General features: G+C 38.2%; 2 protein-coding genes across 4 annotated transcripts; both read right to left on the bottom strand.

Moving 5' to 3' along the window:
* Window positions 1-3,555: 3,555 nt before the first annotated feature.
* Window positions 3,556-8,712, bottom strand: LOC125178673 (zinc finger protein 346-like). Its single transcript, XM_047883001.1, has 7 exons — window positions 8,515-8,712; window positions 7,056-7,224; window positions 5,762-5,834; window positions 5,205-5,358; window positions 4,561-4,723; window positions 4,199-4,268; window positions 3,556-3,869 (listed from the first exon to the last, which is right to left on the bottom strand). Exons 2-7 carry the CDS (start codon window positions 7,101-7,103, stop codon window positions 3,583-3,585), a joined length of 795 nt encoding a protein of 264 aa, XP_047738957.1. The 5' UTR covers window positions 7,104-7,224; window positions 8,515-8,712; the 3' UTR covers window positions 3,556-3,582.
* A 4,390-nt stretch (window positions 8,713-13,102) lies between these two features.
* Window positions 13,103-22,931, bottom strand: LOC108665239 (zinc finger RNA-binding protein). Of its 3 annotated transcripts, none has more exons than XM_047883000.1 (8): window positions 22,654-22,931; window positions 18,883-19,170; window positions 18,271-18,421; window positions 17,654-17,949; window positions 16,435-16,531; window positions 16,114-16,189; window positions 14,537-14,865; window positions 13,103-14,487 (listed from the first exon to the last, which is right to left on the bottom strand). In XM_047883000.1, the coding sequence occupies exons 2-8, from the start codon at window positions 19,146-19,148 to the stop codon at window positions 14,440-14,442; spliced, it is 1,263 nt and encodes a 420-aa protein (XP_047738956.1). In that variant the 5' UTR covers window positions 19,149-19,170; window positions 22,654-22,931; the 3' UTR covers window positions 13,103-14,439. The 3 variants fall into 3 exon arrangements, with proteins under 3 accessions (XP_047738956.1, XP_047738955.1, XP_018007464.1); XM_047882999.1 differs by lacking the exon at window positions 22,654-22,931 and adding an exon at window positions 19,691-20,294; XM_018151975.2 differs by lacking the exon at window positions 22,654-22,931 and having other exon boundaries at window positions 18,883-19,378.
* Window positions 22,932-23,247: the final 316 nt, after the last annotated feature.

Here is a 23,247-nt window from a genome sequence, read left to right as displayed (position 1 = left end):
GGTAGCTCCAGCTGTCAATTGAGATAAAGGTATCTATTTATCATATCTAACGCGGCCTCGTCGGGTGCTAGATGCATGGCGGGAATCACACGGCACATGATTTCAGCGTAGCGGCAGCACACACAACCTCACTCACACGCGGCATACGCGGCACTGAATGACGGAATGGCGGATCAAGGTTTACATGAGGGGCTTTTGCCAAGTGGGAGGTGTAAGTTTAGCGCTGACTACTATTTACGATTGTGAGATTAATAAACAGATTGCTTCGCAGCTCTAAAAATTTCACACATTGTTCCAACCTATACCACTTACTGCTGTTCTATCCTTGTGTTAGCAGCTCTGCTTTAAAACGTAAACAAACGGACGCCATGTTGGATCGCGAACTTTATCCTGAAAAATAAACAAAGGGAATAATTCAATCAAAAAAACTCTCGAATTGTCGACAAAAATTATAGAAACTTCTATCTATATGCACGTCAAAACATACATCTCAAACAACAGTTTAATAATAATTATTATTATAATAATTTTTTTCCATGTGCGTCAAAAAATACACGTAAAACGTTTCCAATGCACTCAGAAAAAGTGGATGAGTTGTTTTGTCCAAATAAAGAAAAACTTTGTTCACAATTTCGGGCTAAGGTTTTGTTTCTCTTTCGGGAAACGCTTCTTTGTCAGAATGACCTACAAGAGGACAAAAATTACATCATTATCTGGACAAAGTCTCGCTCATTACTCTGAGTGTGTGGTTAGGCAAGCAGCCTATACATATATTTCTACTCGCGTTGTTTGGGATCATGGATGATACACGACGTTGAGTATGGTGCTGTATCATCAATTGATATCCTGATGAAATTCTGTGATGATAACTTGATTATGGTTGGTAACTGGAGTCTGGTTGGTAACTAAAGGGAGGACAGTTCATCCGGACAGTTGATGATACAGACGACAGAGACATCCTGACAATTCTTATAGATATTCCAAAAGTACGATCTACAGTAGAATGTACGTCACAATGAATATTAAAACCAAAAACTAATTGGGAAAGTAGTGTTTTTAAATTTAAACATGCCTTATTAGGTCTCTCACCTACATTCTACGCTGATCAACAAAGTTTTTCACCCCCTCAGCAAGAGTTGCAACTGAGCTACAAGCTGTTTCATTAAACGCCTCCTCAAACGCGTCATTACCGTCACGTTCCTTGTTCCACCAGCACTAGTCACTCGACGGCTTCAACAACTCACTTCCACATTAGGAATGTTTACTAAATACTTTCCTCCTTTATCGGCTTTCAGCCTGCAAAATTGGGAGTGTGAAAGCTGGTAGCGAATAAGCGCCAGCTAAAGTGTATAAGCGTCCCTAGCTACTTGCAACTGAAGAATAAATTAGAACAATATATGAAGTGTGAATATATACTATATATATACTCGCAGCGAATACTCTAAGCTAATATTATCCCCGTGTATAAGCTATAATTTGACTGTCACGGTACGTTTGCTATTTTCCAAGCATGATGTTGAAAGAAATAGGGCATTTCTGATAGCTGGAAATATTTTCATGAACTTCAGAATTCAAAGTAAACAGTTTTCATAGCGCATTGCAATTTAACAATGCGCCTGATTGTTTCGAACCGGCTGTAATGATTAAATATTAAAAAAACTCACTTTTTATAATTCAATTTAGCAGTTTTAAAGTTCGTTGTTATTACATGTTAGTGATTGAAGCCATTTTATTTAGATTTTGAATGTCTGGATTTTCACCATGTATTACATTATTTTCAAATTACTATTAAACTTTCAAACGAGATTGTCTTCCATATCTTTTCCAAAACTCAACCGACCAAACCCGACTTACCTAAAGAAAATTAAGGGTTATTTCATTCTGTACGAATCAAGTGATGCTGGAAACTTTATTAGGAAGTAAAAGTTGACCTATGGTTTTTCTCATGTCAAGTTTAATTCAGACACTCGGGTATAGAATGAAAGTTACTCACTCAAAGTTCGGTAGAATTTGCTCCACTTTCAGAAAAAAAGTATTTTTTTGTACGGAAGATTCATCTTTAGTTTATCAAAATATGAGATGCAAATTTTCTATGAATCTTGACAAAAAATGATAACAGTTGATACCATAACTATAATATTTCTAGCTCACGAGCAAATGCATGATCTAATATGTCATTATGCATGAGATATTTTAAATCAAAATATTATATTTAAACTTAAATATGCTTCATACAATAATTGTAAGGAAGAATTGATAAAAAAAAGAATAAGCAAATTGAAAATCAACACATAATAAAAATTTTCCAAGACGATTCAGAGTTTACCAGAAGGACGTTAATTGCATTTGTATAACATATTGATCTCGGCGCTGCAGTGTAGGCCTGATGTGGCCTGTCGCCGATTCTTTTCCTTTTCGTGCCTTGTTCACAGAAGATCTAAAATCGTGTCATTTGACCGGATATTTTCATGACTGACGATAGTTTCAAGTAGCTACTAGACTTCCACCGGGTTCGATATGGTGACTAAGATCTGATGTTATAATATTAAGATCTCTATCAGTCGCTTGCAACTCATACTCTACTTGCGCTGAGCGCAGATTCGGGTTCAAAAATAATTAATGGAACATCTATGAAGAGAGGGTTTAAGTTTCAAGTAGGTACAGAAACCTGCCCTAATTGGCACCCGAACCTGAACTACTGAACACTACGACTCAAATTGAAGCATTAGAAAACGATTGTGTCCCTAACTGAACTATTTGTCTCCCACAACCTTCAAACTTCACTGTCATAGACTGGATTCAGTTTCATAACCCATCAGAACAGAAACCAACACATCACAGCATGTAACAGCATGTTACAACATGTAACAACACATCACAGCATGTAGCAGCATGTTACAACATGTAACAACACATCACAACATGTAACAGCATGTTACAACATGTGACAACACAGTACAGCATGTAACAGCATGTCACAACATACAATAACACAACATAGCATGTAACAGCATGTCACAACATGTAACAACACAGCACAGCATGTAGAGCATGTCACAACATGAAACAACACAGCACAGCATGTAGCAGCATGTCACAACATGTAACAACACAGCACAGCATTTAGCAGCATGTCACAACATGTAACAATACATCACAGCATTTAGCAGCATGTCACAACATGTAACAACGCATCACAGCATTTAGCAGCATGTCACAACATGTAACAACACACCACAGCATGTAGCAGCATGTCACAACATGTAACAACACATCACAGCATGTAACAGCATGTCACAACATGTAACAAAACAGCACAGCATGTAGCAGCATGTCACAACATGTAACAACGCATCACAGCATTTAGCAGCATGTTACAACATGTAACAACACATCACAGCATGTAACAGCATGTCACAACATGTAACAACACATCACAGCATATAGCCGCTATTCACAACATGTAACAACACAGCACAACATGTAGAGCATGTCACAACAATGACAACATGAAACAATACATCACAGCATGTAGCAGCATGTCACAACATGTAACAACACAGCACAACATGTAGCAGCATGTCACAACATGTGTTTAGCTTTCTTATCAGTACGACGGTTGAAGCCGTACAGGAAGCGTTCTGCTTGCTCCAGAATAAGCTCCTCTTCCTGACCCAGTTCCATCTCTTCACTGCACTCCATAGCCCTGAGCTCAGCTTCCAGTTCTTCAAGCTGCGGGTCGTGGACAGTATCCAGGATCTCCTGGACGGCTTCATCGTGTGTGTGGCGACGGCCTGTCATGTGCATCTGTACGCTGCGGAACGACACACGGCAGTCGCAGAGGTGGCACTTGTAGCCGACCACTTTACCTGTGAAATGTTTAATCGTTTATGGAATTGATAAATTTATATTTTTTGCAAAGAAATTACGTTTTTAGTGTATGGCATTTAATTACTTTACCAGCTGAATATTAAAACGTTCCATGTGATAAAGAAAACGCGCGTTTTTAGTAATATATTTTTTTGCAGTAGGGAGTTTATTAACCATTAGTGTACAAGGGTACAATTAATAAATAAATTAAGGTTCAAATAATATATTGTTGCAATTATTATTATCTCCCTGCATGCGAAAATTCGAGCACAATGGAATCAATTAAATACTGCCATTATTGTGACCATTAGACGTTTTAAAATCTTACTATGAGCAACATCTTTCCACTCTTTTATGGCCTCCATGTACTTTCTGCCAACCAGGTCGGGAATTAATGCCTGCAAAATAAATTATTATATTTGACAATCTAAACTCAGAAACGGTTCACTACCTCATCAGAACTAATATCCTAAGTATAAACTTGCACTGAAAATGTCTTCGCATTTTTGCAACTGAAAACTTGCAATGCAGACTGCGATCACAAGTGTTAGTGAACGCGACGAAGAGATTCAACTTAAGTGCGATCATGTCAAAACTTTCCCCATAAACTGGCAAATAGAGTTACGTATTGATAAGCATTTTATAGAATGTCATAAAATAAATGTTCTAATAATCAGTAACAAGAACAACCTTTTGATGCTTGGCCCCCCTGATGTGGGCGACAAAGGGCCCTGGCCCGTTACAAGTCACAGCGCAGAGCTCACAGCGTAGCGGCGCCCTCCGACGTGGGAGAGCGGGCCCCGCTTTGGCCCTCGCTTCTTTGTTCTTGTGCTTCTTGCTCTTCAAATGTTCCCTGGGTGATCGGATAAATAATTTGTTATCGTTTAAAATATCAGTGGTGCATGAAAAAAATATCATTATATGACTCCGAAAGGTGAATATTATAGATGAAATGTTCAGGAGCCAATCTAACCTAACTCCAAAACTCGACGGTGAAACATATTTAAACCTATTCATACTTGGTGAACCTGAAAACCTGAAGAGTTTTGGGCAAAGAGCGCCATCAGCACAAAAATAATGAAAAGCAAATTAAATGAACAGTAAAATTATTAGGAATGCGGAAGAGGCAGCAATGGTCGGCAATTTAAATCCGCCATATCTTTAACGCTCATCACAATTGCTTTATTAACGGATACGATAAAATATTATATTGTGTCTCAAATTAGTGAACTAAAGATAATTATCAATGATAATAATTACTTTCAAGATGTACAATGGTTATTATTAATCATCAGTTACGTTGTCAGCACAGTTCATAATTATATATTAATTACAAGAAATTCCATTGGTGGGGGAACTTGATCCTGCAAGTGAGGCAGAATTTGAGGCGGTAGCGGGCATACTGATTGAATTCCTTCGTCAGGATGTGCCTTCCAGTAACCCTTGCCACAGGCGTGGCAGCTGATGCTACCTGCCGCAGGCTGCCATCTGCAATTATTTTCATTAAAATTCAAACACAACAGTATTTTGTTCATTGTCATTATCATAACGGTCAAAAAACCATTCCATCACATCGAGCATCATCATAATCACAATAGTCAACCGAAAATACTGTCAAATAAGTCACTATAATTGTTATAACGAGAATGACCTAAGAACAGCATTTTCATATATCATTATTCTCGTCACCATGTGAACTCACTGGTTTGGTTTTTATCTTCACTATACTGAACATTAGAGCGTAATAGCATTTCGACTCCATGATTGTGACAACATAAAGAGAACAGGCCTACATGAACTTCTAAGTTATTGTGATGGGCATTTGTTCCGAGTGGGTATTTCTTCCGAGTAATCATAATTGCTGTGACCATCAAAACGAATGATAGTTTACCTTTGCTGTCCCATGCATGCGTAGCTTTCCTCTCGCCCGTGCGCTGCAAGCCACTTGTTTTCGCTTCAATGGCCTGAGAAGACAAAATAAATATGTGTCTATGAACTTTATTAAAAAAATTTGACTTACAAAATGAATAATTACTAAAAGACAATGCAAATATGAATCTTAAGAAATAAGTTGAGATGTTTTATTTCAGCCGTTATATTATCGAGACATTTATTCTCTCCCTCTCTCAAGATTTCTCTTTGCTAGATCGCGTGAGCGGTAGCGCCCCGTGAAAGTATATTTTATTTTATTTTGGTATGTGCGACGACTGCACAATTAAGCTACCACCAAATAACGGGAAACCTGCAGCAGAAAAATGTATTTCTAATAACTCGAACCATTTTCGTACATCCCTTTCCTGTGTCCTGGGTTGGCATACGGGCTCAACTGCTATATTTAAGCAATTGACCTTGTAACACGGTATATCTGACAGACTTTGAAAATCCATCGGAAAGGCACTGAATATTCGTGTTCACAATACGGGTCATCTTTTACGTTGTCCGGCGTGTTTGTGCCTGCTGACTGCTGGGGTTAGGATAATAATTTTTGCTTCGCTATTTATCAATGTTTTCTTTACGGTCGAATAGGTTCTTTCCTTCACTGGTCTTAACTTCAAGTTTTATGCTGAACCTAAAAGCTATGTTTTTCACATAGAAGCACAATGTTCGGGTCCTACTGCCGGGCGCTATTTACTGTCGGCCACCTGCAACACTTATTGATAAACTCGGGATTGAATACGCTACGGTTAAGGATTCTTTTTGATCTCTCATGCAGCCTTGACGAGGATAATGACAGACGGGGATTATGAACGAAGAAGCGGTAGCTTATCGTCGGGTTGACAGGATAATATTACGACGCAGCGGCTGCTGGAAAGAAGAGTGTCGCAACGAGTTAACGTTAACTCAGGCTGTTCTAGCTTGACTAAGTTTCCCTCTAAGTGACGGCTTATGAAATATTTCGGGGAAAAATTTCGCGGGGCGTTACTGGTCTAATCATCTTGCAGAGTAAGAAAAGGAAAATTAATGCCTCGATAATATCTCGCCCGTCATTTGATCACTCCCTTTATGATCGATTTGAGCAAAAATCTTAAAAAAATCCCACATTTTGATGCTTGGCAATAACATAACATAACATAGTGATCTCGGCGCTGAAGTGTAGGCCTGATGTGGCCTGTCGCCGAATAAGAGTGACACTGGTAATTCATCAATTTAACTGTTGACATTACTATTAATCATAAAGTAGTTACAAGAAATTCCATTGGTGCGTAAACTTGGACTTGCAGAATTTGCAGCATCTGACGCCACAATTCTGTTTGCCATTCGTGCTTCCTGCCTCAGGGCCACGGTCCAACGTCCCGGCCTCTGTGGGGACAGCTGGTGTCATCTCTTGCAGGGGCACGGCTGGAGTCACGGCCTCTGAAAAGTAAACTTAATAATGAGAATTTCTTATGCCTATACTGAGTACTCATTAACAGTTCATTTATAATGCACAGGTTTGTTTGCGATTACAGGGTCCGCCATATTTATGGCAACGGATGTTTGCTATATAAAAATAAATTGGTTTCTAGGAGGCTTTTCTTTCATAATGAAGCTTAATATCATCTATAAATTCATATATTTTATATTGCAGAAGTCTATGGTGTCTAAATTTACTATTACTTATGGCAGTAGATAGAAATGCAATTGTAACCCTTCATGAAAAGGGCGAGAGTAATTCAGTCATTGCAAAAAAGTTCCAAATTCGTCGTGAAACTGTGTGGAAGGTGGTAAAAAAATTCATGGAAACTGATGAAACACGCAATCGACCTGATCAAGGAAGGAAACGAAGTATCCGAACAAAACAATTGGTCAAAAACACGAGGGAGAAGTTGAGGAGAAACCCTCGTCGCTCAGCTGCAAAATTGGCTGCAGAAGCAGGAGTCAGTAGCAGACTGGGAGGTCCCCGCTCGTTTTTGTCCCCTCAGGAGGGAAATTGAACAGTCAGCCATACATTTCGGACATTTTGGAAGCTGTGTTGTTATCTTGGGGCAGTAAACACTTCAACGGCTCACCATGGAGTTTTCAACAAGACTCTATAACCCCATCACATGGCTTAAACATGACCCAAAACTGGATTCAGGGTCACATCCCAGCGTTCATTAGCAAAAATGAATGGCCCCCAAGAAGCCCTGATTTGAATCCTCTCGACTTTCTGTGTGGGCTATTTTAGAGAGTAGGGTCTGCAGAACACTTCGTGATTCTTTGGAGTTTGAAGTCTAAATTGACACGAGAATGAGACTTGATCCCTCAAGAAATGCTGCGAGTCACCTGTGAAGCTTGCCCGCGTAAATTGGAGGCCGTCATTAAAAATAAGGGTGGTCATATTGAATAAATATGTCTGAGAATTGTTTAGGACTTTAGGTAATTCTTGGCTACTAGCTCATCCAATAAAAAAAAACAAGGCACCTGTTTATTTCATTGAGAAATAACAAAAAACATGCGTTGCCATATATATGGCGGACCCTGTAAAAGTTACAATAAAGCTTAGCATTTTTCTTTTCCATTAATCTGATCATTTTTGCACACTATCCTTGTATTTTCATAATTATCATTATTGTTACCATTAGCACATCTTACCATTAAGCTGTTTTTACCGTCATTTCCATAGTAACATCAAATTGCAATTCCGTTTTCAAGCACAGTGACATGACCACAAGCACGTCTCACCATGACCGTCTCCTGTAGCAGCTCTCCCCTCTCCTCGGCCCAGAGGCAAGTCACTATTTCTTGCGAGTTTCTTCTTCGCATTCACCATTCCATCCTTGGTGACCACAAAGGCTTCAGTAGAATGTTTGGTGGCCACCGTGGTTGTGTTGGTTGTGCCACCATTCACCGTCCCTCTGTTGGTAGTTCTGTCGCTTATTCTACAACCAAACACGAGGCAATAAAATAATTTGGCTTTGGTATAAGTTCAGAAATTATCACCATTAACAACATCGCTATTGTCAGTAATTATCATAACCAATACTTTTTACTATTGATGTTATTTAATATAATTATAGTCACCCAAAATTTTGAGAGCAGGCATTGCTGTTGTTGCAGGCGTTACAATAGTTACAATAGTGCGCTTGTTGATGTAAGCTGACGCTGCTAACGTTACAATAGATACAAAAGTGTAAATGCAGAGGTGGACCTGCAATGCTGATCTTGCAGATGTCACAATAGTGAACTTCCCGAGATTTGGTGGCAGGATTATTTTGCTTGACGCCATCTTTTCTTCGTTTCTTTTTTGTCTGCTTCTTTTTGCCATCTGCCTTCACTGACAACATCGCGGCAGCTGGTGCAGCCTGCAGCACGTACAGCCCTGCAGAGCCTGCCATGGGTGCAGCAGGCTGATTAGAAGGCTGCATGTACAGGCCTGCAGAGCCTGCCATGGGTGCAGCAGGCTGATTAGAAGGCTGCATGTGTAGGCCTGCAGAGCCTGCCATGGGTGCAGCAGGCTGATTAGAAGGCAGCATGTGTAGGCCTGCAATATATTTACCTAATCACCGAATTTTTTCTACACCGAATTTCCATGAAGTGGTTTTACGCCTAGCAGATCATTTCAATTTAAATAATTGAGCTATAAAAAAATAATTAAGCAAGAAGATTATCATCATCATGAACAACCTTGTGAGTACCTCAGGAGATTTGTTTATGTTACTTGAATTCCCAAACATCGTCATGACCTCTTGGTATAATTTACGAAATTGTCTTATAAAGTCTAAATTACAAAGTGAACCTATTGAAAACCTTTGATGATGTAATGAACTATCATCAGTATCATCGCACCGAACAGCGAAATTGCGATTTTGTTGTCCCATACTAAAAGAGAGAACCTGTTGCGGTGTCAGTTTTCTATGCTTTGACTTAGCTAAAACTCACTATGCGTTTTCATAACGTTTATTCTGATTTTGTCCTCTTAAAGCGTATACTGCAGGATTCTAATCCACTAAAACGGAACTGCAATAACAGGTTAAAAATATAAAAAATAAAACACAGTCTCATCGTGCACACAAGACGAAGCTATAGACACAAACGCATGGAAACTCTCAGTGCAGATAAAATATGCAATAAATTCAGTATTTATCTTTGACACTAATCCGTAAAAAATTCAAGAGCATGCAAAGTTTGCAAGTTAGCGAGAAAAACGACTTGCGAACATCTGGATGCCTTATATATCAGAAATTATTGCGAATACGTGGTCACCTATTAATTATAACAGGTATTAAACTTTTTTCTGACGTTTTAAGTACAGTTAAATGTCAAACAGCCTTTTATTTTGCTGATAGAAACTGTATAACTAATAGAAGAGAGCTTGAGCGATTCATATCCAATGAGCGTAAATTGTGTATTAAATTATGTTCAGCAATGCTAGAGACCAATGCCAGATAGTGGACACCATCAATAACACTTCCTATCAAACTGATTTCTTGATCCTGCATTGAGTCATGATGTTCAATAGAAAACTTATCACAACGACTCTGAACTTTTATCAGCTTAATAGCTTGTTTTAAAATCGATATCTTATCAGATTAGATTGTGCAATCACTGTGCAGAACCAATCACTGTGTGCGTAGGTAGGCGTTATACTCTCCTCACGTGTATTTTAAATCAACCAAATCAGCAGCATATAAGGGGTAAGCACTCAAAGGAATATTTTATTATTAATTTAACGAAATTCGTGTCTCTAATATCTCTTCCGAGCGATTTCCCTAACCCAATAAATTTTCTCAGTGTTTCTTGAACTCTCGAACTATTTCGACTTCTACTAAAATAGTTACATGATCGGATCCTGGTGACAATCGGGTGGAATAGCATTTCATCTCACCGGGGTCTTAAATTAGGAGAGAGTGTGGAATCAAAATAAATAAGGGTACGCACACAGTGAAAGCAGGTTGCTAGCGTGCTGGTTACCTGCTCAGACTGGCGACTGAAACCATAGAATACAGAAGCCTATTCGTACAGGTTTTCACTGTGAACACTTACATTATTATCCTATGTTCATTCATGTGGCAGGTTGCCCGGGCAAACCTGCTTTAACTGTGTGCGAACCCTAACGCTATAAAAGAGCGTTGACGGCTTCGTATATTAGGCCATTAAGCCTGTCGCCGCTTTTGAACAACGCAGAATTCTCTCAGGTTGCTGAAGGTCTCGAACCACCAACTCGCTTCTCTAACAACCACTGTTCTTGACCGCCTGGCCACTTTGCCGATTTCGACCAGAACATTTTACTGTTGGTTGCTGGTATCGAACCCACAACTTACTACAATTTAGGTGTTATGAACTTAAGACAATCGGCCAGACTGTCTTAATAAATGGCACCAAACTAATCACCGAAAGGCTGAAGTTGATCCTCGAAATGTCCAAATTTTGAAACTAATGTCGCTCGCATATGAGCGAAAATAAACGGCAGGCGGTTGACTTAAAATAAACGAAAGATATCAACGATTCAGTTCATTTCGTCGTTACATTTCAGCAATGGTGGACGAGTTAGCTTTTCATGGTCCGCTAGACGTGAACATTCGTGACCCATCCTGAAATAAGAGATACTCTCAACAATGGTTAGGCCAATTGAAGTTGAAGGTTAGGCCAGGTCAAGCTATAGGTTAGGTCAGTTCAAGCTGAACTTTAGGCCACCTTAAGCTGAAGGTTGGGTAAGTTTAAGCTGAAGGTTAGACGACTTGTAACCGAGTTTATCAGAGATTATACAATAATTTTTTGGCAGAACTGAGAATTGGATAATATATGAATAATTTTTCCGCATTTTTTTACTGAAACAAAGAATTAGCTAATCGGTATCCAGAAGAAATTCCTTAAATTAGCTAATCTGTTGCCAGAAGAAGATACTTCCGATGGTTCCGCCTTCGTGTCTAGCGCCAATTTCTTATGTTGAATCTTCCTCAGTGCAAAATTACGCGATTAACCACTTATTGGAGATAAGTCTGATTCCCTTCCATCATTATCCTTTTCTAATCTCGTGCATGCAAAATTAAATATTAAAATTAGCACCAATCACTGCTAATCTTGCCTACTAACACTTTGCTCTTAAAAGGATAAATGAATTAAGTTTATTCATTTTTCATATCGGCATCATGGATCTATAGATTTCGATTAAAAATCCGTATTATTTTGCTTTCTTTATACTTTTATCGGCAATTATTGAAATTTATCCATTGTTTGCCACAGACCCCGTGGGCTGCGCTACGTAGGTACGTACGATGCGCTGCCTCTGTTTGAATTTTCAAACCATCATAAGAACGGTACCAACTGATTCAAAATTTAAACCTTTATCCACACTACGACTAAGTTCCCTCTATCTTTTATTCAGATCATACCCTTGATCAATCCTTTCAATTAATATTATGAAACCACCTGGTATTCTTGACTTCAATTACCAGTACCGATGATAATTAGATCAGTGATACCGGGTGATTAGGCCAGTTATAAAGTTAGGCCGATTATACCCGAAGACTAGGCCAGTAATACCTGAAGATTCAGTCAGTTATGGCAGAAGGTTAGGTCAGTCATAGCCAAAACGCAATCGTTTTTAGAAATATCTGTAACGAACCTCGGAATATTTGCCCTCGCTCCAATTGAGATCCTAGCGCGGAAATATAGCTTTTTTTCTTAACTTCGCAGCATTGGAAACTATTCAAAGCAGCCCATTGATAGTTCGAGTTTTGGTAGAGTCTCATAGTTTGCAGAATATTGAGAAGAAAAAATACCAAAATCATTGCACTTATCATGTACAAACCTTCAATCTTTGATCAAACACCGGACAAGAGCCAGTTTGGGGTGAAACGCGTGCGTGACTTTGGTTTGATGCAAGAACTGAAGATAACGCTGCAACATGAGACGACGCCATGGAGGAGACAACGCCATGGAGGAGACAACGCCACGGAGGAGACAACGCCACGGAGGAGACAACGCCACGGAGGAGACAACGCCAGGGAGGAGACAACGCCACGGAGGAGACAACGCCAAGGAGGAGACAACGCCAGGAGCAAAAACATTTTTCACAACTACTTTATTTCAATTAAGCTTTTTTAATTTATTCCACTATTATTGTATCACACTATTCTTGAGGCATTTCAAAGTAATTATAGCTTTTTGAATTAATGAGTTATCATCTTTACACAAGAACTTTTTCACTGGGAATAAATATCTTATATTTTGTGATAGATTCATAGTGGCGTCTGAGTTGACTAGATCTTTCTTAGCCACCTGGCCGATTTCATTCAGAAAAAAACAATTACTGAGTGGAACAATCAAGGACGGTGTAAAAATATGCTTTAATACGGCAAGTTAATAACTATAAATGGCGAAAATAATACAAAAGCGTCCATTTTAGCAGGCATACACGGTATCAAAAATATATCATAAGCGAGCAGTTATATCAGTAATAAACATAATAATAATTATCCATATTGTTTACTATATGAAGTTTACAGGTACAAAATTCAGGTACTTGAGAACTTGAAGACATTCAAGTAATTATTTTTGACGCTTACTTAACCACAGGAAAAATCACCAACAATATACATTCTTTAGTACGGATTATATCCGTGATTCTAAAAAGGACTAAAAATTTCAAGGCATAAGAAAAATAAAAAAAGGTTCTAGATTCATGGTAAATATTTCTAACATCGTTGTACAAAAAAATAAAATAAAAATATATGAATACTAAAAATATAATCTCATGGTAAATATTGCTAACATCGTTGTACAAAAAATAATAAAAATATATGAATACTAAAATTATAATCACAGTAAACCAAAATAGAAAGCAATTCAAAGCAAGCACCAGCAGTACAGAATGGATGTAGAGAACACTAATAAGCAATCCTACTTACAAAAATAATTTGTGACGTTCATATTTAAAGCTAATCTTAAACGCTAAAAAATATCAAAATACAGGAGAAACAAAAGGAAACAATGCCTGAAGCGAAATCGCGACCGAAAAATCAAAATACATCTATATATAAGTTGTACAATGACCCGAAATTCGTCATCATTGTAAATAAGTTTTTTTCATTGCGACTAGAAAGCATATTAATAAAATCTTAGTTTCTCTCCAGCGGTATTCTTTATTCTTACTTAACGTACTTAAACATACTACGAAAATAAAAAATATATTTTTCCAGTTATATGATTAGAACAATAAATTAACTAGAATGCTTTGGAATATGAAACGACGTGAGAAAGATTCCTTCGAACGCAGGCGTCTTTGACGCCACAACATGGCGTCTTTGGCATTATAACAAAATAAAAATATCTCCTTTGAACGCAGGCGTCTTTGACGCAACAACGTGGCGTCTTTGACGCAGCAACGTGGCGTCTTTGGCATTATATGAAAACAAAAATATCTCCTTTGACGCAACAATGTGGAAATACAACGTGGCGTCTTTGGCATTATAATAAAATAAAAATATCTCATTTGAACGCAGGCGCCTTTGACGCAACAACAACGTGGGAATCCAACAAAGCGTCTTTGGCATTATAACAAAATGGAAATATATCTCCTTTGAACCAAGGCGTCTTTGAAATACCAACAACGTGGCATCTTTGGCAAATGAAAATATCTCCTTTGAACCAAAGGGTCATGGCAAACTAACATGAATCTCTAGCAAACAAAGGCGTCTTTGGGGCACTAATGCAACGTGATAGAGTTTATCAGAAACGAAGGCGTCTTTGGGGCACTAATGCATTGCATTCTAGTGATCTTTTTCTCGTGTTTGTAGCTGCGGTGTTCACGATGGAGAAGAAAACGATCCTGCATCTCCATGATGGAGTCGTACGCCATCATGGAGTCCGCCTCCAAAACATCCTCATACTCCAGCTGCTCGCTGTACTCCATTTCAAGCAGCTCCGTTTCCATGTCGAACTCCATATCCTCCAAGAGCTCCTGATTCTTCTTATCGGCAGAGGTTTTCTTTGACTTGCTTTTCTTCTTATTCTTTTTAGGATTTTTTTTCTTGCTCTTTGCCGCGGTCCGAGGGGCGCCCTGCCGCTTGCCTGTCGAGCCCGCCCCCACCTCTGTGATATATTAAATTGTATGTGATATATGGAGAGGGATATCTTGCGTGGTATATGGTGTGGACATCATATGATGTGACATTTGACGTATCACTTGATATGTTGATATGGTATTTGATAAATCATGATAAAAGATATCTGATAGATCATAAGTGATGTACCAGATATCATAGTACCTACACTATATTAGATAGTATATTGAGTGGCATTACACGTCAACCTTGTACATTAGAAACAGGATTGAGCCCAATTATAAATTCATAGTAGTTACACAGAACAAAAAATTTTAAGCCTTTTGATCTAGAAATATTTATTATAGTTTCAAACTTCTAGACATATAATTGATGTTCATCTTCAATATTTAATCCAGATTTTGGCAATATAATTTAATTAATATTTGATTCAGGTGTCCAGATTGTTGGCAATGTAATTTAATTTAACATTTAATTCAGGTCTCCAGATTGTTGGCAATGTAATGTTGCCAATGTAATTTAATAGCTTATACAGTTCGTCTAATGAATAATAATAGTCAATAGCGTGAGAAATATTGCATGGTATTGTCTTATCACAACTGAAGGAGCAGGTATATAATGTACCACTCTTACATAATATATCATATAAATATTGTGGCGATGGTGCATTGTTTTCATTATAATATTGTAACCGTTGGAGCAGTCATTATTATTATTAAAATTAGAGCACATGAGTTTTTATCTCTTTAGCGCCAACATTTTAATGTCAAAATTTTAATCATTCAATCTTGAAAATTTCCAACCCTTGTATTAGAAAATGGAAAAAGTTATTCAATATTTTTCGGTCAATAAATACTGATTATTTTAAGTAAGCAGCAGGGGTGGCTGATTTTTGAGAGCCTTGAGATCACAGCAGTTAGTTGCGGGTGTGAGCCCCGGCTAGCTGTAAAATTTTTGGCACATTTGCACATCTAGACAGCCTAATAACGACAACACTATAGTAATTATTTTATTATTACAGAGTTGAAGTACCTAACCGTTAGAGCACAATGACATTATTCAAAACCAAACTCAGATAAATGGGTGGGTCATATTGTCCAAATAAGGTTACTTCCTTACCCACAGCACGAGCAGACGGTTCACGTAGCTCTGATACGCCTTTTTGCCGGGCCAAACTGGGTCATGATGACCCACACACGAGCGCAAAAAGTACATCACTATTTGGACAAGGCCTCACACATTTCTCAGAGTGCACTATACTGTAACGTTATCTCACCTTGTATTAGTACAGCTACCTGCATATCTATTATCTTCTTGATGTATCTCAAGTCAGCGAAGATGTTATTTAACGCCTGTAGAGATAACAAAACTTTATTTCGTTTTGACTATTTAAGTTTTGTGCATAAAATTAAGAATATATTGATTTATCACCAAAAATTGCCATGATTCATAATGTGAATAAAATTCTATACATTATTGCAACGCTATAGAAATTTTACAACAGCAGAATAGCAAATTATTGTTTACCGCTCAATAAACTAGGTACAATATTATGATAAAATAATGAAATGCTATAATATGTATTAATAAGAGCAACCTTTTGATGCTTGGCCCCCCTGAGGTGCTTTTCGAAGTGCGCTGGCCTGCTGAAGGTCACGGCGCAGAGCTCACAGTGCAGCTTTGGCTTGTCTGCCCTATGTTGCCCGGGTGTTAAAATGTTTAATTTATGTTGCAGTACGTAATTAGTCATTATGAAATAACACATTGAAAATATATACGTGCAGGCTTACAGTGCAATGACCGTACTATCAGAACTTGCTCAGGTACATGGGGCAGCCCAAGTAGACGTGGCGGCCTGAGTACACGTAGCTGCTTAACCCTATACCGCCGTATGTCACTCTCCGGGAACATAACTTTCAACTTAAATTATACGTAAACTATGAAGGTAGCAACCTGAGGACATTTGTACGCAACAGAGAGAATTTCAAATTGTCGTACATGGCGGCAAGCATCAGTGCAAGTCATTTTGCGCTCACTAGAACGTTTCCTTTTCGTGAAATAGGCTCGTGACAATATTGCTCTGGTTACTCATGTCTGGCGGTAGAGGGTTAAGTACACATAGCGACCACCTTGTCTTCCGCGATTGGTGGGATTAGCTTGAGAAGCTGTCAGGGATTGGCTGACCTAGTTACAAACTAGTAACTATTTATGACAGTACGGACCCAAAATACCAAGCTTGGAACAGTGAGTTTAGAGATCGAAACTCCAGTAAGCTGCAAGAATTTTAGGATGTCTAGAATTTGTGGCAAACCAGATTTGGCCTTTTCAACGCTGACACCACAATCAGTAATAAAATGTTTGATTTTGCATGATGCTATAACTCTTTTAATGCATAATTAACATTCTTAAGGGGCTAGCTAATCGATTATCTTCTTCAAACGCGGGTCGACAGTAACACAGGATGAAACGCAGTAGAGAAAATCAGACCATTAGTACGGCGAGTTTAGGAGCAAATGTTCAACATAGCAATAAGCTTACAAAAGAGCTCAGCAAGGCTACCAGCAAAATTTATGAGCATTAAAAATATATTATTTTTTATAATCATACTTATGGCTATTTATATCAATAATGTTTGTGAAGAAATGGGTAAAGTTGTTTATAGATTTTTCGGTCCATAGATACGAGATATACGTACATTCATTTTCTAAGCTTATTGTTCAACAAAAAAACGATTACATTTATTATCACTATCAAAGTTACATTTATCGTTAATCGTTACCATTACTGCCGCAGATCCCATCATTGATGCTACTCACCAGCATGTGCGTGCATTGGGGGCAGTAAAGTAAGTAATGCCACAGTCACTCAGGCGGCTGACACCATGCTTGTTGCCAGCCAGGTATGTCTGACATGCGTTGCCATCTGCCGTCACTGCCGCTGAAGTGGCAGCTGGTGTTGTCTGCTGCGGTTTTACTGAGGCCACCTCAGTTGCAGTGATAGTAACACTGCCACCACCACCACCACCCTTCCTCCTGCTGGTGGTTCCATCACCACTCCCGGATGGGTCATGTGGGGAGCTGTGGTCTCCCAATATGCCGTGCAGTATTAGTGCCTGCAAGAAATATGTTTTCGTTAAGCCTAACACTTCGGAGTGGAGAATCGCAAATATCTGTTCTTAAATCAATTACAACAACTTTAATGCTATAACTATAAGCAAATAAACAGAATTTTCTTTTGTTTTAATACTTTTGAACAAAGTGAAGGACACGAGTGGTGTGGAGGAGCACGAGTGGTATGTAGGAGCATGAGTTTTTGTGAACTGAACATGGCTAATAGAGATTTGGCATTGCAAATTTAACAAGCATTAAATATGAGGTTATATAATTGTAAAATATCATGATCAAATATTTTAACAAGCAATAATAAGAGCAACCTTTTGATGCTTGGCCCCCCTGAGGTGCTGGTTGTAGGGCCCTGGCCCGCTGCAGGTAACAGCACAGAGCTCACAGCGGAGCGGTGCTCTCCAACGCTGGGGCACGGGCCCTGCTTCTTCCCTGTTGCACCTCTGCTCTGCTAAGGGCTCCCTGGGTATGGAAGGAATTACAATTCCCGGTAGTAATTGTAGATTGTTAAAAAACTCAATGAATGTCTTCTGGTGCTGCATGTCAATCAAAAAAAGAATTAGAAGGCCCCACATGCAAAGAAAAACAGGTGTAATCAGCAAAATATATACTATATACCTATATGTCAAAAAGTATAATCAGCAAAAATAATTACCATCAAGAGGCATCATTAACACAAAAAATTCTATAATGTTGAGAGGTGCTATCAGCAAAAAATATATATACCTATATATATATAGCATGAAAAGGCACTGTCAATTATCAACATGAGGTGCCATCAATGCAAAAAATATACTTATGTTAAGAGGTGACATTAACAAATAAAAATCAACATCAAGGAGCACAATAACCACAAATAAATGTGCATTGATAACAATTATCACGACTAAAAATGTCCATTAATAAGTTATTATTGTAGTTACCTGTAAAACTGCTGGAGGTCCCTAACATCATAATCAATTTCAAAGACATCACAGGAATGAGGCAGTGGCCGAGGGCCATTACCGCTGATGTTGCAGATGTCACTGAAATACAGCTGCAAAGGTGGGCCATTACAGCTGCTCTTACAGAAGTTACAATAGCGCAGTTGCTGCGATTGGATGGCAGTTCTATTCTTGTTGTGGTCATACTGGTGGCATTTCTTGATGGTCTGCCCTGGGTTGCTACATGCCATCACTGCCACTGGCATGGCAGCTAGTGTTGTCTGTGGTCTGTACAGAACTTTTTAGCCTAAAATATGTGTGGCAGGTTGATTTTAATGCTCATTTATGAATTTATTTTATATTTGTGACAAATAATGATGAAAAGAAATGAAGATTGAGCAATTATCTATACAAAATTTTGTAAGTAAAAAAATGAAAAACTCCCACAATCAAGAGTTGTAAATACTGAAAAGAAAGACCAAAAACATTCTATTGAAGTAAAATTGTTGTAAATTTGAATGTTGAATCAAAGTAAATGTAGGTACAGGAATTTACATAATAGAATTTGAATTTAATTAAAATTTTATTGTATATAAATCCAGTATAATAATTGAAACCAATGATTATGGAGCTTAGCATTTCTTACTTCAGTGGTAATATTTTAAATTGATAGGACTAACAAAAATCCTGGACTTTTCAACATGGTTGTACAATTCAACAATTTTATACATAATTAATTTTATGATGGTAACTATAACATAAAGATGTTACATTGAAATGAGCAAAATTTTGGGTCATAGCACTGCACCTTTTTAGGTGGCTGAGGTAGACTGAGCAGGGGTGCAAGGCTATGGTATGTATAAACAAAGATTTACTTCATTGCAGAATCCATGTCATTGTGTTCATTAAAAATTACATATTCACCAATATGCATACCTATATCAATAGTCTACATGATTTTAAAATAAAAGTTTGTTCTGAAAGAAAGATTGAGATTTGCATTGGATGGAGTAGTAGTAGTAGTAGTAGTAGTAGTAGTAGTAGTAGTTTCCATATTTTTTTCAAGTCACTCACTAAACAAGTTGGATTTTAATGCTTCTCCTGTCCTTGTTAAGTTTAAAATGTTGATGAAGCATTATTGTTAAAAGCAATTTTTAAGCTAGCTGAAATAACCAAATAGTAACTTGCCATGGCAGTCAAGCTACCACTTTACCATGGCAAGTAACTTTCATAAACTAGTAATCTCTTACAAAACAAACTGTATAGCTCCTAGTTAACTTAGCACATGTTAAAAAACTATTTTGACAAGCTGCTTTCAATCAACAATCATCTGCAGACTGCATATAATTCCATACAAAGCATTTCCCTAGAATGCTTAACTATTGAAATATGAGCATTTGAAATTAAATTGCATCTCAAAAAAACAATAAAATTTTTGTACACTTTCCAAATTTTTTGTTTAATGAAGGAAGAAGTAATATTTCTTTAATTTATGTCATTGACCTTACAAATAATTTTCAATATTTAATCCCACTGAATTACAAGTTTTGCTTTATTATTATATGCTTTATATAGGAATGCTAATATTTAAAAAAAATTTTAAGGTTCTGAGCAAAGTGAGCACAGTAATCTGACTAGATAAATTCTTCACAATTCACATGCAGGCAGCTTGCACATTCAAAATTCAATATGGAATTTAGGCCTGCTCAGGAGAAAGAATGTCTTAGAATAAGCAACATTTTCCTGGTATAAGTTCAGAAATTTGAATTTAAGAACATTCTCATGACCTTCTACCAGGTTTCATAGTGTGATTGTGCCACTGTAGCCAGAGTCATTGGAATTTCAATGAATTTTGGTGAAGTTAAAGACCAATATTTGGTCTTTCAAACAACTAGAAACTGGGCTAAACAATCAATAAATTGTGTTCAACAACTTGGAAAAAACATTAATTTTTTAACTAATACATCAACTGATAACACTCGTGCAAATTTTTTTTCTTCAAGAAATTTCAGATGGCTGCCACTGGGGCCCACTGCCAAAAACTGAAATAAAGAATGTAGCGTGCGTAACTTAGACTACTTGGAGAGCTTCTACAGAGTACAGGCTGCACTCCACACGAGTTTCTTCCTGTTGAATGTTAATTGCATTTTCAGATCTCCTATAATTGATTTAATATGTATATATAGATGAACAGAGTGATACTAACTTTGTTTAAGTTATATTGGTTATTTTCGTATAATGCAATTAATACAGTTCAGAAGTATTTTTTCTGAAGAAAGTTCATAGGAGCAATATTGTACCTTTACAACATGCCAAGTTGTTGATTGGTTACAGGCTTTGACCAATTAGCCAATTTATTAGCAGTGGGCATGAAGCCACGTCACTTTGTCAACAGAACTTCTGTCACAGTCATTTACTAAAATTTGTGGGGAAAGGTAAAGTGACACGTGGCACTCTCAGATTATGACAAAGCACTACAATTTCCCAAAGCTTATATTCAGATGTTCTTTTATATTTACTATAGATTGTCACCATGGCCTCAGTTGCAATGTTGCATATGGCAGTAACTGAGGACAGGGGGGGGGGAGGAGGAAGCCCTATCAGTTCATCCTTTGCGAGTTGGAGTCTTGGACCAGGTACTGAATGGAGGGGTGGAAAGGGGCTTCACAGTTCACATCTTAGCAGGATCTGCATACCAATCAGGCAATCACTAATAGCAATAATTTACCGTTACAGTCCCTTGCCATGTTGCCAAATGAAGCATAATTGTAGTCTTTAATAACAAAAACTTGCTCACATGACACATAACCTTGTTACATTGCCTGAGGCTTGACCTACACTCCTACAGTCCTACACTGGGGACTGGTGCCTGACAGCCTGAGCTTCACACATCAGTCACATGCCAATGCCATACCTAGAGAGTAGACAAATGTTCAGACGTCTCACTTGATCACTTCAATAATTAAATTCAATTCATACAAATACACATTTTTCATTGATGAAAAATACCACAAACAGCCTGTACTTTTAACTACAAATTGAGCAAGCAAATATAATATCTTTGTCCACTAAATTCATTGTTTTCCATTAACTTTACCAAATCACTCCCTGAAGGCTGAAGCTTCTTCCTCTTCTTTGTGCCATTGTGTGGTGTCCACACTCCACAGTCTGACAGTCACAGTGACAGTGTCCCAGTGAGTGGACAGGAAGACAGGAAGCCACCTGCCTCCTGCCACAGGTCTGCCTGATGGATGACCATTGACCAGGATGACCATTGGGGCGATTGGGCCTGCCTGAGACCGAGTGCTTGTTGCTGGCAAGTTTCTAGCAGGCTCTTGCCCTTGCTACAGGAAGGCTGTAGCCTGTAGCCTGCAAGTCAATGGCTCAATGCTCTCAACTCTCAAGAGAGATCAGTTTTCATCACTTTTCATGTAGGTAGCTCACAGCGGAACAGCCTCACTAAGCTCAGTTTACAGTAGGCACAAGATTTGAGGAATTTAAAGAAGCCAAGTATTTGCAAATGGACTTAATTTACTTAAATCAATGTTCATTTATTAGAGGCAAAGCATAACAGTCTCATTAACAGAGTAAATGAATGCCGATTTAGCCTCCCTAGTCCCTACCTACTTCAAATACCTAAAAAAAACATGCCTACACACTGACGACTGACCTAGATGATGATAAATACACCAACAATAACAGTAGATAAAACATAAGTGGCAGCAGTTCTTCAACTAGGTATTGCATGGTCACCAAACTCACCAAAGTCACCATGCATCCTTGATCCTTGTGTTAGTTGTGTACCATCTGTGACATGGCCATCTACAGGCTACATTACAGCTCGCTTTGTCGCCTATCCTGTCTGGCTTCAATATGAATAAAGTAAAACTTGGAATATTTTCCGTTGCACACAAATCATTATGGTTGTCTTCCCCAACAGATTACATACCTAGATTAAATACTACATTAATGCATCCTAAATTATTATGTAGCTCTTGTCTTGGCACTGGCAATAGATGGCGTTGACAGTCCAGAAGAGAATGCGCTATTGACAGTTGTTTGTATATCCTATGTATCAATGTATGTATTGCAGGTGCTACATTGATCAGTCTTGCTGGCACTTAATTTCTTTTTGAATCAGCCGGCGGTCTTGCGCCGGTTGTGGGTGCAGGCAGACGTGTGCCGCTGAGCTCCACTTACAACAAACGCTAGTGCAAACATCTGATACCCTCGTGTCTGAAAACTACGACATAAATCTCCACATCATAGTGATATCGGCGCTGAAGAATAGGCCCAGATGTGGCTAGTACTTTTGGCTTCGAAGATCCAACGACGTGTAATGCCGTGATTTTTAATCGGCTCGAG

The sequence above is a fragment of the Hyalella azteca genome, unplaced genomic scaffold, assembly GCF_000764305.2.
Source record: "Hyalella azteca isolate HAZT.00-mixed unplaced genomic scaffold, Hazt_2.0.2 contig11783, whole genome shotgun sequence".
Classification (NCBI taxonomy): Eukaryota; Metazoa; Arthropoda; class Malacostraca; order Amphipoda; family Hyalellidae; genus Hyalella; species Hyalella azteca.
The sequence above is the reverse complement of the archived record's forward strand: the minus strand, read 5'-3'. Positions and strand labels throughout refer to the sequence as shown.

Bases quoted from the DNA above. Each gene is read 5' to 3' on its own strand.
- LOC125178673 (XM_047883001.1), bottom strand. From the start codon at position 7,103: ATGCTGCAAATTCTGCAAGTCCAAGTTTACGCACCAATGGAATTTCTT. The intron at 4,724-5,204 runs GTAATTAATATA...CCGATCACCCAG, and splicing joins CCCCACCAATGGAATTTCTT to GGAACATTTGAAGAGCAAGA. The intron at 3,870-4,198 runs GTAAGATTTTAA...AACATTTCACAG, and splicing joins GTGGAAAGATGTTGCTCATA to GTAAAGTGGTCGGCTACAAG.
- LOC108665239 (XM_047883000.1), bottom strand. From the start codon at position 19,148: ATGCCAGTGGCAGTGATGGCATGTAGCAACCCAGGGCAGACCATCAAG. The intron at 16,532-17,653 runs GTGAGTAGCATC...CGGGCAACATAG, and splicing joins CCCAATGCACGCACATGCTG to GGCAGACAAGCCAAAGCTGC. The intron at 16,190-16,434 runs GTTGCTCTTATT...TTATCTCTACAG, and splicing joins GGGGGGCCAAGCATCAAAAG to GCGTTAAATAACATCTTCGC.